Raw genomic sequence first — 14,611 nt, forward strand, 5'->3', positions numbered from 1 at the left:
TGGTATGAAGTGCATTTTGGGTACACGTGTATGCAGTTAATGGTATTTTTGCATAGTTTCATCTCTGTAATATTACCTTTTACAGTTTACGGCAAGAAATGAAAGGCTTTCAGCCGTATAGGAATTCTGATGAGCGTCATCCTGCCTCATCTCGGATGTATAATTCTCCTCCACCTCCAAGTGCAGTTCCTGGTTATTCTTATCATCCATCATTTGGACAGCCATCTCAACTTCAAATGCAGCAATATAGGTATTGAAATAAATTTTTACAGAGAAGTATTGATATTTTTATATTTTGTAAGTTTTGTTATATTCTTAATGGACTACTGCAAAGAAATAAGAAAGCTAGATGTTATTTTAAGGCATTATTCCAATTTTTTGAATTAATGTGTAGTTAGGATAATGATGTTAGTTCTATGAAGAAGAAAATGTGACAAATGCAGTTGTTATTGAAATAATATTTTGCAGAATCTATGCATAAAACATTTAGCTGAATTTACACAGCAAATTTTGCTCTTTTAATATCTGTGTATAGTGGAAAAATTGACTTTTTGACATGTTTCTTTGATTTTGTCACTGTATGACTGGTTCAATTTTGTAAATCTGAATTTGTTTTTAAATCATTTTGAATGTGCCAGCCAATGAACATGCAGATTAAAAATTGATGGTATTTCTTCATTCTTGTCAGTTGTCAATATATCATCACAGAAATCATTAGCACCATTGAGCCAAAAGTAAGTTTACAGCTTATGTCAGATGAACATTTTAAATATTTATAAAAAAATAGGACAAAACTGTATTTTTTGCTAACATTATGGGATAAGTGGTACTATTTTGTTCGAAAAACATAACATATAGTCAGCCTATATATATAATTTTATATGCATTTTAAATCCTCACACAACCAAACATTGTGTAATTTTTTTAAAGAGTTTTAAATAGGAATATTGTTTTTAACAATTTTACTTTAAATTGCTGAAATATAATTACTAATTTTGATTAATCATCTTTTACGGAATAATGTTAATGTTACGGAATAATGTTTTAGGCATGAAATAGAGGCCTAATATCTCTAATAAAATTAAATTGTGTATTAAAGGAGCAATATTAAAATCAATTTTAATTTTTATGAATTGGTTGACTCTTGCTAAAAAATCTGTTTTTGAGAGTTTCTCATATTTACTTTAGAATTTATGTTGTAGATCACTGTAGATTCTAAAGTTCCCTTAGGACTGTTCAAAATTTTTATCATTTTTCAATTCCCTGTTAATTTGTTACTTCTCAAATGTTTTCTGGAAATAATGAAATTTCTTTAAATTAATCTGTTCATATTATTATATAAAGTAACTTTTTTATAACTTCCCTTAATTTGGAACTCTAAATATGTGGAAATCAAAATAACAGTTAATAAAGCTCCTTTTACTATTTAGTTGCTGCAACATTTGTGCTATTCATTAATAGTAGTAATATCAGACAAAAGCATAGATTGGCTACAATAACCAATAGTCTGCATTTTCCTTCTATTATTGGTCATAATAATCTGATTGTCTGTAGAAGTATAACCCCCTTAATGTTTGTATTAAGTGGAGTAGGTCAATCATTGATGAAGAGGCTAAATTTGTTAAGTGGTAGTTCACTCATTCTATTCCCATTGAAAACTGAACAGGCTGGATGCATGAAGTTTTCATTGTGGAATGAAAAATACAGGCTATCTTTTTAGTGAGAAGTCCTCAATGAAAGCTTCTGTCATTTCTATATTCTTTACTGTTATCAAATAATCTAACTCTGAGCTGATACATGATAACAATTAAAAACTGTGAGGCAGTGCCAAAGTTTCTCTTCAAGTGTGTTTATGGTAATAAGCTTTTGCACCATGTTGATTGCTTTGTTAATTATTTGGTAGAAGGATTTGTGAAAATTACTTGTCTAATTTAATCTCAATTTTGGGTAACTGTGCTCGGAATTTAACTTGTGATTCAAAAGATGATTAGATGGATACCTCTTTGTAAATTTTTGCTTCTTGAAAGTAAACAAGGAAAAAAAATTGATAAATTTAAATGAAAATAGGCCTATAAATGGTAGTTCTTTCTGTTTTTGTTTTGTTTCATTTTCTGAATTTGAACTGGTCAAAAAGCAGGAATATTGTTCTTATGTTTTTTAAAACAATATATGGCAGCATTTCTCAAACTTTTTTTCAAGTGGGGAACACTTTTAAAAATTTATCCTGTATTCGTCACTTTGCATGTCACACATTCCACTGTTTTGTTCCTGAGCAGTCAGCGTTGCATGAAAAGTAAAATTGCACCGTTGAAGATGAATTCATCACTACTTCATTCCACAATTATTATTATTATTATTTGTTCTTGAATGGTGCTAAGAGTTGGCACTACTAGTCCTACTGTCCTCACATTTTTTTACGGTGAGAAAAAACATAACCATTTTATATTTTCTGTAATTTCACTTTCTTTAGTTATTTTTGCATGCCAAAATAGCTTTTGTAATGGATTCAGAGTGTGGGAAAGTGAATTACATAACTAATATTTCTTTTTTGACAAAGTAAGCAGTAAAATAATCTGCAATAAATGATTTCAGTGTGTTATTTACGCTGTGATTGTCAAGAACATTGTAAATCTATTTTCCAAAACAATTTTTATGTATTTTTAATAGTTCTTTTTATGCAATTACTTATCTTAATTGCCTTAAAGCAATTCGATTTGATACATGTGTAATATCATATAAAGTATTTTTTTCATTTAAAATTCTGGTGCATTGCTGGGAAAACTGGGGATCAGTGAGCAGGAGGATATTTACATGCATAATCCCAGTAGGTCAAGCAAAAAACTGCTTACCGACAAAAATGTTTTGCATTTCTGAATTTAGGTTAAAACGCACGTTAGTTTTCAGCAATTAAGAAAAAAGTGGCGTTGGATCGGAAATTTGGGGGAGGGAGTCCAACCAATAAGGGGTTAAAATGTTCTGCAACGTGTCTTACTCTTGTCCCTTTCAAAAGCAATTCAAAACGCTATTAAAGTTTGGATAATCTTCGTGTTATTAAGTAATTGAGCTGTGTAAATCTGCTGATTTTTGCATAGCTGTTCTATCTTTGGACCTTAGAAGCATCACAGTTTTTAGAAGTTTTAGTCTTAGGGACTTTAGAAGCATCACAGTCATGGTATTTTAAATTCATCTTTTGTTGTTGGGACTAGAACAAGAAGAATGTAGGTTTAAAAAAAAAAGTTATAAATTTCATAAAATGTTGACCTTGTTTGAAATAGTGATTGATTATTGCCATGTGAGATTTTCATCTATTCTAATATCAGTTAATTTGAATTTTATCCCCCCCCCTTTTTTTTTCTTTTGGAAATCTACGGAGCCTGCAAGGGCTGTATTCCATTAATCAACAGATTGGAAAGGGCTGATGTATAAGAAAATGATATATTTTAGCAAACATATTTGATATCAATTAGCGATGCTATTAGATTTCTTAAATGTTGACACTTTTTGTAAACCACAATTTGAATTTGAGTATTTTAAGTCTGCTTTTAGGAAAAAAAAAAAAAAAAAAAAAAAATTACAAGCCTTCAAAATCATAATTTAGTTGTTACAAAGTGACAGTTAGGGTTTTTTGCAGTTTGAAAATACTGTAGTAGATTCTTGCTTTTAGTAATAATTAATTTATCTTGTTTGATTAGGCTAGAAGAATCTGCATATATGGAAAGATACCGTGTACTTCGTCCACCTTCATTGTCCTATCAGCCTCCTAATCCACTTACCCATCCTAGAGCATCACCTTACCATGCAGGTTATTTACCTGATTTACCCCCGTCTCTGAAGCCTGGTCCGCAAAATAATTCCACTTACACTTCTAACAGGTAAAATGTGACACCACATTTTTCATCTGCTAATATGCTCATCACTTTTGCATAGTAACTGTTTTTGATTTTCTGTATCATTTTGATTTATTAACCCTCTCAAAATTTAAATATTATATTTTATTAACTTTTTAAGATAAGTGCTATTTTTTTAGCAATGTAACATATTAAAAACACTTTCATTGATTAGGGGTATATATTAGGAATAATTTTCAGTTGAATTATACTAAAAGTATGTTATGTTATGTTATCTTGTATTTTTAAAATGTGAGAATAAGTATGTTCAAAAAGAGAAAAATTGCAGTTTGTGTCCAGTTTTTAATAGCAAAAGTGTAGAGAAAATAGAGTTAGTAGAGGTTTAGTATTTTGGACTACCAGTTTCAATATTTATTAATTCATTCATCTTATTTAAAACAATGAAAAATATGATGCACGGTAAGCCATTTTATAAGATTTGTTTTTGTAAAATGGTCCAATAATTTTACTTTTTTGGTTTTCTAACTTTCACAGTTCCACTAAAATGCAAGTTAATTAAATCACAGAGTTCTTGAGCTTGGAAGGAGCTTTTCACAGTTTTTGCCGGTTGTTACTGTGCTACACCTTCCTGTGATTTATTGGCCTTAGTTTTAGGAAGTCACATTTGCTTCCTGAAAACTTACAGCAGAGCCTAAGCTTATTTAGCCATGTAATAATTTTAATTTGCATTCACATTTAAAAAATTTTCTTTAATGTATTATTCGGCATTTATAAGCTATGTACATGGTTTTGTTAAATTTTTTTAGTTTTGTATAACTACCAGGTTGATATGGTAATAAATATTGTTTTACTTTAAATCTTCAATTTGAATTTGTGATCTCTGTAGTCAGAAGTTATGATGGAACTTTAAGTCGTGTCATTTTAAAAGTAAGTTGCCATGTTTTGCAATAACTTGTGGTAGGCATAGTTATTACTTGAATAATTATACAAAAATGTAATAAATATTACGTAAATATAAGTGGAATAACTTGTGACAGTTTATTTAATGTAAAATATATTTGTAAAATTGTATAAAAAGTCATTATGTATTTAACTAGTTATAGTATACATAGACATCACTATTCTGTAATATCCTTTTATTTTTAACTTATAATATGAATGCTTATCGTAGATATGTCCAAGAAGAAGGAAACCACCCTGAACACAATTCCATTAGAAAGCACGATGTAGATGTATACAGAGAGCAGGAAATGTACTTGGAACGTGAAGAGCAAGAATGTCGAGAACGAGAGATGGAGTATTTGAGGAAAGAGCAAACACACACAAGGCAAAGTCCTCTATCACGTCCCAGCTCTTGTCGAACTGATGTTTCAAATGAAGATAAAGGTAATCCTTTTCTTTTGCACACAATATTCATTTAAAAATCATTTACAAAAATTTAATTTGCCAATGCCGTCGTCCCAGTTTTAATCCAAATGAAGTCCTATACCAAACCTTTTTCGTTTAATATATCTTGAGTTCTTTAATTCTAAAAAGGGCATTATAATAAAGTGCATTTTGTCTTTCTCTGCAGATTATGTGATTAGGCATATGAAACGAAATTTGAAACCTATTATTGCTCGCCTTGAAATTTGTTATCACTAAATGGTGTGATAATAATTTCTTATGTTAGTTTCATTAACCCTTTCATGATGAAAGGCTCAAACATGCATGTACTGCTGGAATCAGCTGTTTCTTTTGCAAGCATGACTCTGGTGTCAGAAGGTTTTTGATTACTAAGTTTAAATTCCTGATAATAATAAAATATATCTATATTAATATAATATAAAAGTATAAATATAATATAAAAGTAAAATATATCTTTTATATATTTTTTACATATTTCATATACTTATAAAGGTTTTTATTTATTTAAATAGTTTTATTTTGCACTTTTTTAAAAATATTTATGTACTTATTAGTGACTTTTGACATTACAGAGATTGTTCACACATTTTTAGATAGTTTTGCTTTTCTATAAAAAAAATCGTCTGTTTGGAAATTTTTAAAAAACTTTAAATATATATTTTTAAAGTAAAAATTATTGTCTGCTACTTGACTGTTTTGTTTTCATGTAAAATGGCACTTTTAAAGAAGCAGTGGATAGGCTGCATGTTTGTGCTCATTCCAAATAAAATTATTTGGATCTGGTTAATAAAAAACGCTGTGAAAGCCATGGTTTTTGGATATCTGAAGCTACAACAGATAGTATTATCAACAAGAAAGGGGTAGAACGTCAAAATGTGGCTTCGGGTGGAAAAATTGTTCCAAATGCTTATCGGAAGAAAAATGAAATGCAATAAATGTAAAATTTTTAATATTAAAAGAAAATCTGCCAAAACAAGGGACAGTTGCAAAATCATTAAAATGATGAATGTCAACTGTAAACAAAGTGATTAATGCTGATTTGAATCTTAAAAAAAAAAAAAAAAAAAAAAAAAAAAAAAAAAAAACATAATATGCATTGTCTTTTTGCCCATGACATATCAGCAAATGCAAAACACTATGCAGAATTCTGTATGAGAAACATTTAGCCAGACAAAAATGGAAAAATGTTGTCACAATAGATAAATATTGGGTGTATTTAAATAAGTGCAGTAAAAAAAAGATCCATTTATTACCATCAAAGAGGAGAAAAAAATCTTAAAACATGATTTAAAGAATCTAAAAAAAATTTTTTTCTATAGAATTCATGATTGCTGCTGGATTTTTTTTTTAAACATATCTTTCACCTTATGTTTATATAATCCAAATCTCTTTTTTTATCTATTTTCATTAAACTATGTTTCTATAAATCTTTGCATAGTAAAATGTAAGTGCTTGTGAAATACTGAACAGTTATTACATCAATTTTCAAAGTATAATCTTCTCTGTAATCTAAATCAAGCATGTATGCTGCATCTGTATTTTAAATGTAATTTTATTTAATGCTTGGATGAAGAAAAATTGCATGCTAGGTGTCCTAAGTTTAATTTCTTTGGAATGTGCAAAAAAATTATTAAAGTACTATTTCATGGTACATTGTGAGATACTGAATGTATCTGGTTGTAACGAAAGTTTTCCAACAAAAAAACGTTCTTAATAAAGTTGGAAAAACAAAACATGAAAGCTGTCTTTTATTGCAGGTAGTAATCACAACCCAAATCTGTGATTTTCTGCAAACGTTTTGGTAGTTTTCAAAGACTTCAGCCCAGAAACTTGGCTGCCGCAATTCCAGAAATATATCAACCTCATTTCAGATGCCCTGTGTAGAATGGAAGATAGCAGCAGTGAGATATGGCTGTAGGTGTGAAAAAGGTAGAAATCTGAAGGAGCGATGCTGGTAAGGTGTGGCAAAAGAACCCATTTGAGTCTATGCAGAGTCCACTCGGTGAATGCAGACACATGTGGTCTTGCATTATCTTGATGGAACATTAACTTTTTGCTCCAGAACTCAGTTCGACAATTTTCCTTGATAACATAGTCAACACAGACTATCATGTTGTTGTACACCTTACTGTCAAGGGTTTCACTTTTTTTTCCAGGTACTCTTTATGGATAATACCACGGCAGCCCCACTAGATACAAAGCATGATTTTTTTATTAGTCAAATTGCCCTTTGTTATGCTCACCAGGTGCCTGTATTGTTGAAATGAATCCACTTTTCATCACGAGTGGTGATCTGGTCCAGAATTTTGTCCTTGCACTGATATTCGAACAGATTAGTACAGGCTTGAACAATGTCTGTCCTTGTCTGCTTGAGTCAGCTCATGTGATACCCAAAGATTGAATCCTTACATCAAGTTTATGTGATGTATCGCGCAACTAATGGACAGGGCACTAACATCTAGCTCTGTAGGAAGCTTTTGAGTAGTTGCATACTGATCTTTCACAAGTTCTCTCGCAGGCAGTCTTTATCAGCATCAGTAGACAGGCCAGAGGGCTCAACTTCTTGAATGTCAAAGTCTTGTTTTTGAAGTTTTGGTACCAAACCTTTGCTGTGTCATTAGTATCTAAAGCTGTACACATGATTTGGTGACATTTTGCAGCTGACTGTGAAATGACATTTCTAATTTGGTAGCTTGATAGTTCCATTTCAGACACCTTGTACCTAAAGGTAACGAATTTATTTACAAATTTCACAACACAGCAAGTCTGTTTCTTTCAAATGCCAAAAATCGTTTGACAAACTATGATTAAACACATCAATGCAAACTTTTTGCATAGATGATATTCTCGGTGGTGGAAATCGTTCATTAAAATCTGATAATAAAATTTATCTTTATCTCATATTATAAGCCCTTAATGTTACAAAAAAGTATTACATATTACTGATATGTGTGTGAATTTGATTTTTGTATCAAATTTTGTGGGATGGTTGTGAAATCTTTGCTGTTAGTAAATATATTTATAAAGGTGATTAATATGTAGTCATTAAAATATTGCTGCGTAGGGAAAAAGTTAAATCCACACTGCGTCTCAAATATTATTCTCTTTCTTCCTTTCTCTCTCTTTAGCTATCTATCTGTCTATTTATATACACATATATATATTCTGTTTCATTCTTATTGATAGTGATTTAATAATAAGATTAATTACTATTCTTTGTAACTGTAGAAATTTAAATTTTTCCTTCATAAAAGCTACCTTCAATCTTACCTATTCTTATTTTCCTATCAAAATTTTGTGTGGGGGGGGCATCCTTTCAAAATAGCTTTTCAGAAGATACTAAAGGAGGTTATCCTTAAAATTATTTGATTTTCTGTTTGACGCGCAATAATATCCAAATTTTGGGTGCCAAGTACTTTTTCATTCTTTCTTATATTTATTCTTATAAAAAAAATTCTTATTTGAAAATCAGGTTTTAAATCGTTTCTAAATTAATGGATTAATTTCATTTTTCAAAATATTGACTTTTGAATGTATGTATTCTTATATGCATATAAATTTGTGACAGTTGATTTATTTTTCTAGGTCATATGGGATCAATAACTCAAGGAACTCCTCGTGATTATGTAAGAAGGTTGTCCCCACTTTCCTCATCAGCTCCTCTGAATTTAGCTAGAAATATTAATCATACTGAAAGTGAAGTTATGCCTGATGAAGAATACATTACTAGCCATTCTATGCTGCATGAGAATACTGATTTTAATAAACAGATATTTCAAAGGCATAACCATGTCAGGATGAATTATGCCAAAGAAAATGAAGAAAAACTGCCTGCTAGATTGCCTTATCATATAAATATGGTAAATGCTAATTTTCTTTATTGAGATTTTATAGATATAACTTTCTGTGTTTTAGAAATCTGGTTTTTAGTTATTATACATACATATAAAAAGTTGTTCATTTTCTTAAGGACTAAATTTTTTTTTTTTTTTTAATTTTATCTTCATATTTTTTAATAATTAAAAATTTAAAATAAATTTTGTAGTTTTATTAATTTTAATGAAAATCCAATTCTCCTTGTCTGGGTAAAATTTATACTTGGCACTTAATTAAGCATTCATTACACTTAAGAAGGAGTTTAAGACATATCCATGTGTTTTTTCATTCATTCATAGCCTTTATAAATATTTTCTTATTATTTTCGTTATTTTTAAATATTAAAACGTTTTATGTAAAGACAGATTCACATTTCGATAGAACACAATTTACTTATACAAATATATTTAAAATTTTGTTTATTTATTTAATTTTTATTATTGCATAAAAATATACACTGTGTCTAAAATATTCTCAAGCCATTAATTTAGAATTCAAACAGTGTTATATTTTCAAATTTTCACAGGACTAGTTTCGATGGTTTTGCCAAACCATCATTCTCAGCTGCAAAAGCACAAATGAACGAGATAAGGTATAATGATTAGATAACGTAAGAAAGCCTGGACAAGGAGATAAGCTAATGGCGCCATCTGTTAATGAAACCAGAACTAAAACATAATTTCTTTAAAGGCTGAAGGCAAAGAGTGAAATGCCTCTAGATAATCCAGTTCACCAATGGAGGATGTATTTTGAATAATTTTGGCAGCAGAAAAATTGAAAGTGTGATTTTCAGACCAACAATGTTGGGCAACAGAAGACTTCTGTGTTTTCTTTTTTCTCACATATGCCTCATGTTCCTTAATGCGAAATTTTAAGGCTCTCTTAGTTTGGCCAATATAAATTAAACCACACTGGCAAGGAATCCTGTAAATACTACAGGAATTCATATCCGGAATGGGGTCCTTGAGTATGGAACTCGGAATTTAAATTGATGGGAGAATAAACAACCCAAAAGTTAAATTTCTGCAAAATATATGCAGCTTTATAGCTAATTGATGGAAAGAAGGGAATGACAACAGAATTTTTATAATCTCCTAAAACAAGAGTGTGCCTTTTGGTGTGTTGAGATGAGAATTTTTTAACTGCTTGATTAATAATGTTGGGTGAAAAGCTCCTGTCAATAGCTATTGCTTTTAAATAATTTAGTTCTTCATCAAGGGCTAGTTTGGAGGAGCAAACTTGAAGAGCACAGAAAACATAGGAATAAAAGGAAGCTAACTTTTATTTAGATGACATGATGGAAGGCAAACCGATGAAGGTTTACGGTAAACCATAGTACTGAAGTTGGATGTGTTACGGGTGACCAGAATGTTGAGAAACGGAAGAGAATTGAAAGTCTCAAGTTCAAAAGTGAACTGAATAGCAGGATCATTGGAATTCATTGGTGAAAGAACTTTATTCAAATCATCTTTATTACCTTCAAACAGGGTAAAAGTATCATCTGTGTAATGGAACCATACCGGGGAGTTTATAGTTTCAAACAATTTTGATTCATAATAATGCATGTAGATGTCAGCCAGGATGGGACTGAGGGAAACTAGTCCTGTGAAAATTTGAAAATATAACGCTGATTTTTGTTGTTTGACTTCTAATTAATATTTTTTCGGCGTGTTATTGTATCTTAATTCTCAAGCCATTTTAATTTTCACAACAGTTGGCTTCAGACACAGAAATGCTTTAAGTGAGGAAAATATATGTGTTATGCCACTTTAAGTTAATCGGTTTAGTAAAAATTATAAAATCTGAATTTTTATGTACCCTTCCCTTCTGTTTAGTTGTAATTTAATAAAACTTTTTACTCATTCTAAAAAATAAATCACAAAACAGACTTCTCTTCAGTAAAAATTGATTGAGATATTTAATGTTAAATTTTGAAATCATGTTTAAGAGTCATATACGAATTTTGGGTATTATGTGAAGTGCTGCTGAGACAGGCCATGCATGCATCATGAATTGAAATAAGTAGTAATTAGAAGGAGCCAATATCTGATAAATACAGTAAAAGGATAAAACTTCCCATTTGAGTGTTTCCGCATAGGTTTTTACTGGCACCACAACATGTGTATGAGCATTGTCATGCAGGAGCATAATTCTCTCATGTCTGGAGTAGAATTGGGTGCATTTTTCTTTGAGTGCTTGACTCAGTCTCATCAATTATGTTTGGTAAAGAGCTCCAGTAATGCTGTGAGGTATTCATAATACATGACAACAAGTTAATCCATGTACACAATATAATTTTTTCCATGAATGTTCAGCTTGGCTCTTGTCATTATTTAAAAAAAAAAAAAAAAAAAAAACACCTTTCATTTATGCTTGTAAAGCATCATTTTCAGTGTAAAAAATTGTCATTTAATGTTTCTCAATTCAGTTCGTGTGGAACCCAATTTCCTGTCTTGATTCATTCCCAAATTCATTCCGTTCTTTGTGAAATTGCATGTTGAGTCACTTCTAATGTAAGTGCAAGTTTTATATATGTCTGATGCAAATCTTCATCCAATAATGCTTCCAATTCTGTGTCTTTGCAGAGTTTCATCATTCTGCTACGTTCTTTTTCTTCAGTGTCAAATTCTTTATTCTTAAACTTTTGAAACCACTTACAACAACTTATCTTACTTAAGACAGCCTCACCGTATGCTTCAACAGACAATGAATGCCCAATTGCTGCAGATTTCTTCAGTAAAAGAAGTAAATCAAAAGTTCCCGCAAATGACGCTCATTCGGCTCAAAACTTGACATTTTCACATGAAAAAATATGTAATGCTGATGCAAAATCTCTTAACATTCAAGGTTATGTTGTTAGCAGATGTCCAACCTTACGATATGGGGTTTTCCATCAGGCACTTTAAATAATAACTTCCTGGTGATGCCATCTTTTATCAAACGGTGGAGAATTATTTGTACTCCCAATAAATAAAAATTAAAATTTTGCCTAGGCTTTGACTCCTTCTCATTGCATCTGCATGACAGTATTTCTAAGTATGGTCTATGCAATCAGCAACAAATTAGCATTAACTGCTTAATTCCCCCTCTCTGTTCTAAAAATCATAATAATAGCTTTATGGGTATTATGATTTTTAGAATTGAGAGGGGGAATTAAGCAGTTACTGCTTCCCCTCTCTATTCTAAAAATCATGTCATTTGTAGATCGGTCCATCTTGCATGGCTTGCATAACACTAATGACGTAGCTATCTCAGAACCTGAACTTTAAATTTCGAAAACTGAAATCTTTCTAATCTAAACCAAAATCTTCTGTTGGTAAGCCTCCATATTGGATAATTGCACACTTTTTAGCTTCAGCTCTCTTGTTATTTGTTACTTCTCTCCGTTTGCTTTGGCGTGCTACTAACTATGCCATTATCTAAAATGTGACACACTATAAGATAATTAGTTCATATCCACCAATAAAAGTGATTTCAATTCAGCCTTGTCTGTCTACAAGACTTTCCGTCACGTGTCATCTTTCTAACTAAATGATAAAGTCTTCCCAGGATATAATGCAGAGAACCATCATCAATCTTTTGCAACTTACTCCAAGTCATCTTATAACATATATGTAAGATAAAAAAAAAAAAAGGTAGCAATAAATTATTCTTTAAATTAGCAATAGCCCCTTAATTCCTGTTTTTAGTTTGAATACTTCCCTTCTCCCTACTAAAAATAGCAATAACTTTTAAGTACATCTTTCAAAATTAATCTGTTTATGTACTCATGCCTGAAATTGAATATGATGAAATCTCAGCTAATCAGATTAAAGAAAATTTTTACTATAAATATCATAGTGACTGACTGCACATTCTTTTTTGTTTCCTGCTTCAGTTGTTGCCAGCAGATGTGCTCCACTATATTCATTGCTAAGCTATAAATTGATATATACAAATATTGTGGGGTGCATGATGCATCCAAGAATGATATAGACTGCAGAGTGTTCATGAATAAATTAATGTATTCTTTTCATCAAAGGCTCTCTCCCTTGTTTCTTTTGTAGAAGCTCATTGCATTTTTCCCAAGTATTTATGATGCAGATAAGCATCTCATCATTTAACATGTAAATCTGTGCTGTGATTTAATTCATCCACTCTCTGACTCAAAATTATCACACATGTATATCATGTATATGTGTGTGTGTGTACATGTATACATGTAGTTAGTTATGTGCTGCTTATGTTTTTTCTCTGAAATAATCAGATAGATGGAAGAAAAAACTTGGTCTTTTTTTTTTTTTTTTTTTCTTCTCAAAGAGAGTAGCAATTAATACAAATGAAGAAAACAGAAAATTTTACTTAAATTGCTAGCATTAAATTCTTCTTTAAAACAGGAACATGTATAACAGATTTAGTTAAAAAAATAATTTGTATAAGCTAAAAAACCTAACAGCCCTAATGGGCCAAGGCCTGCAGTGCCCCGAAATCTGCTTTCTTGACTGTGGGTCCCGGGGTGCGTAAAGTGGACTGAACAAGTGGACAGCTTGTCGCAGGGCCCCCAAGTGTTTAGTCCCCAAGTAAACTTGGTACTCATTTTATCAACCCAAGGGATAAAGGAGTCGACCTTGCCCAGCCTGGGGTTTAAACCTCTGGCTGCACGATGCACTAGCCACTGGAATTCTACAAAGCAGAGCTGCTGCCAAAAATTCAGTGTTAATTTTTAAAAGATCCATAGAAAATTGTAAATTCTGTCAATGGAGACTGAAAAATCTGTGAGTTGTATCAAAACTCGCTTCAGTTTGAGTACTGAGTTCTAAGCTGAACTGACTTGCTGCTTTATTGTTTCAGCCCATTGCTTCATTCGTTTCAAATCTATTTGTTAATATTAATATTCCAGAATATCACAACAGACTGCAAATATGTTAAATAAAAAATCTATTGATTTAGAAATGGAAATAATTGATTTTCAGTCGGATCTACAAACAGATTATTTAGTACTCGTAAATGCAAAAAAAAGTCCATTCTTAAAAGGAACTTTTCAAAGGTTAAATTCTTACTTTATATCAACTTAAATCTGTAAAAGTGGTTTTTTAACAATCAACTTGTTAAAACTAGAGTTTAGATCCAGGATAACAAATAAGCATCTGAATGATAACACGGTATGTACCAGAGTACAATTAACTCGCAGAAGCCATGCAGTGTCAAACTTCACATTAAAATATGCTCTTTCTGCATTAAATTTGCATCTTATTGAACTTTTAATAAACAGTAATATAATGAATACATAATTATGCTTTTTCTTAAACATATTACACCACTCATTTTTAAGTTTTGTGCATTATATATGTTTACAAGTGAAATATTAAAAGTGCAGTTTATAAATGTGGCTACCCCAAATTTTTTAATTTCTAAATTGGCTCTTATCAAGTTAAAGATTAGGCATGATTGTGTTAAAGCATCATTATCAAATCATCAGCTGCATGTTATGTAAAAATATT

The 14,611-nt window shown here is 30.8% G+C and overlaps 1 protein-coding gene across 1 annotated transcript in view; it reads left to right on the plus strand.

The window, feature by feature from the left end:
- The window catches only part of LOC118187035 (uncharacterized), a 211,258-nt gene that overhangs the window by 161,730 nt on the left and 34,917 nt on the right, over nt 1-14,611 (plus strand). Inside the window, exons 6-9 of the mRNA XM_085811377.1 lie at nt 86-250; nt 3,693-3,872; nt 5,020-5,234; nt 8,841-9,115. Coding sequence (XP_085667503.1) covers nt 86-250; nt 3,693-3,872; nt 5,020-5,234; nt 8,841-9,115 — 835 coding nt within the window. The remainder of the gene's footprint in view (nt 1-85; nt 251-3,692; nt 3,873-5,019; nt 5,235-8,840; nt 9,116-14,611) is intronic.

This window comes from Stegodyphus dumicola, chromosome 2 (genome assembly GCF_044657685.1).
Source record: "Stegodyphus dumicola isolate Sdum_Otavi_A_Nest chromosome 2, ASM4465768v1".
NCBI classification, from domain to species: domain Eukaryota; kingdom Metazoa; phylum Arthropoda; class Arachnida; order Araneae; family Eresidae; genus Stegodyphus; species Stegodyphus dumicola.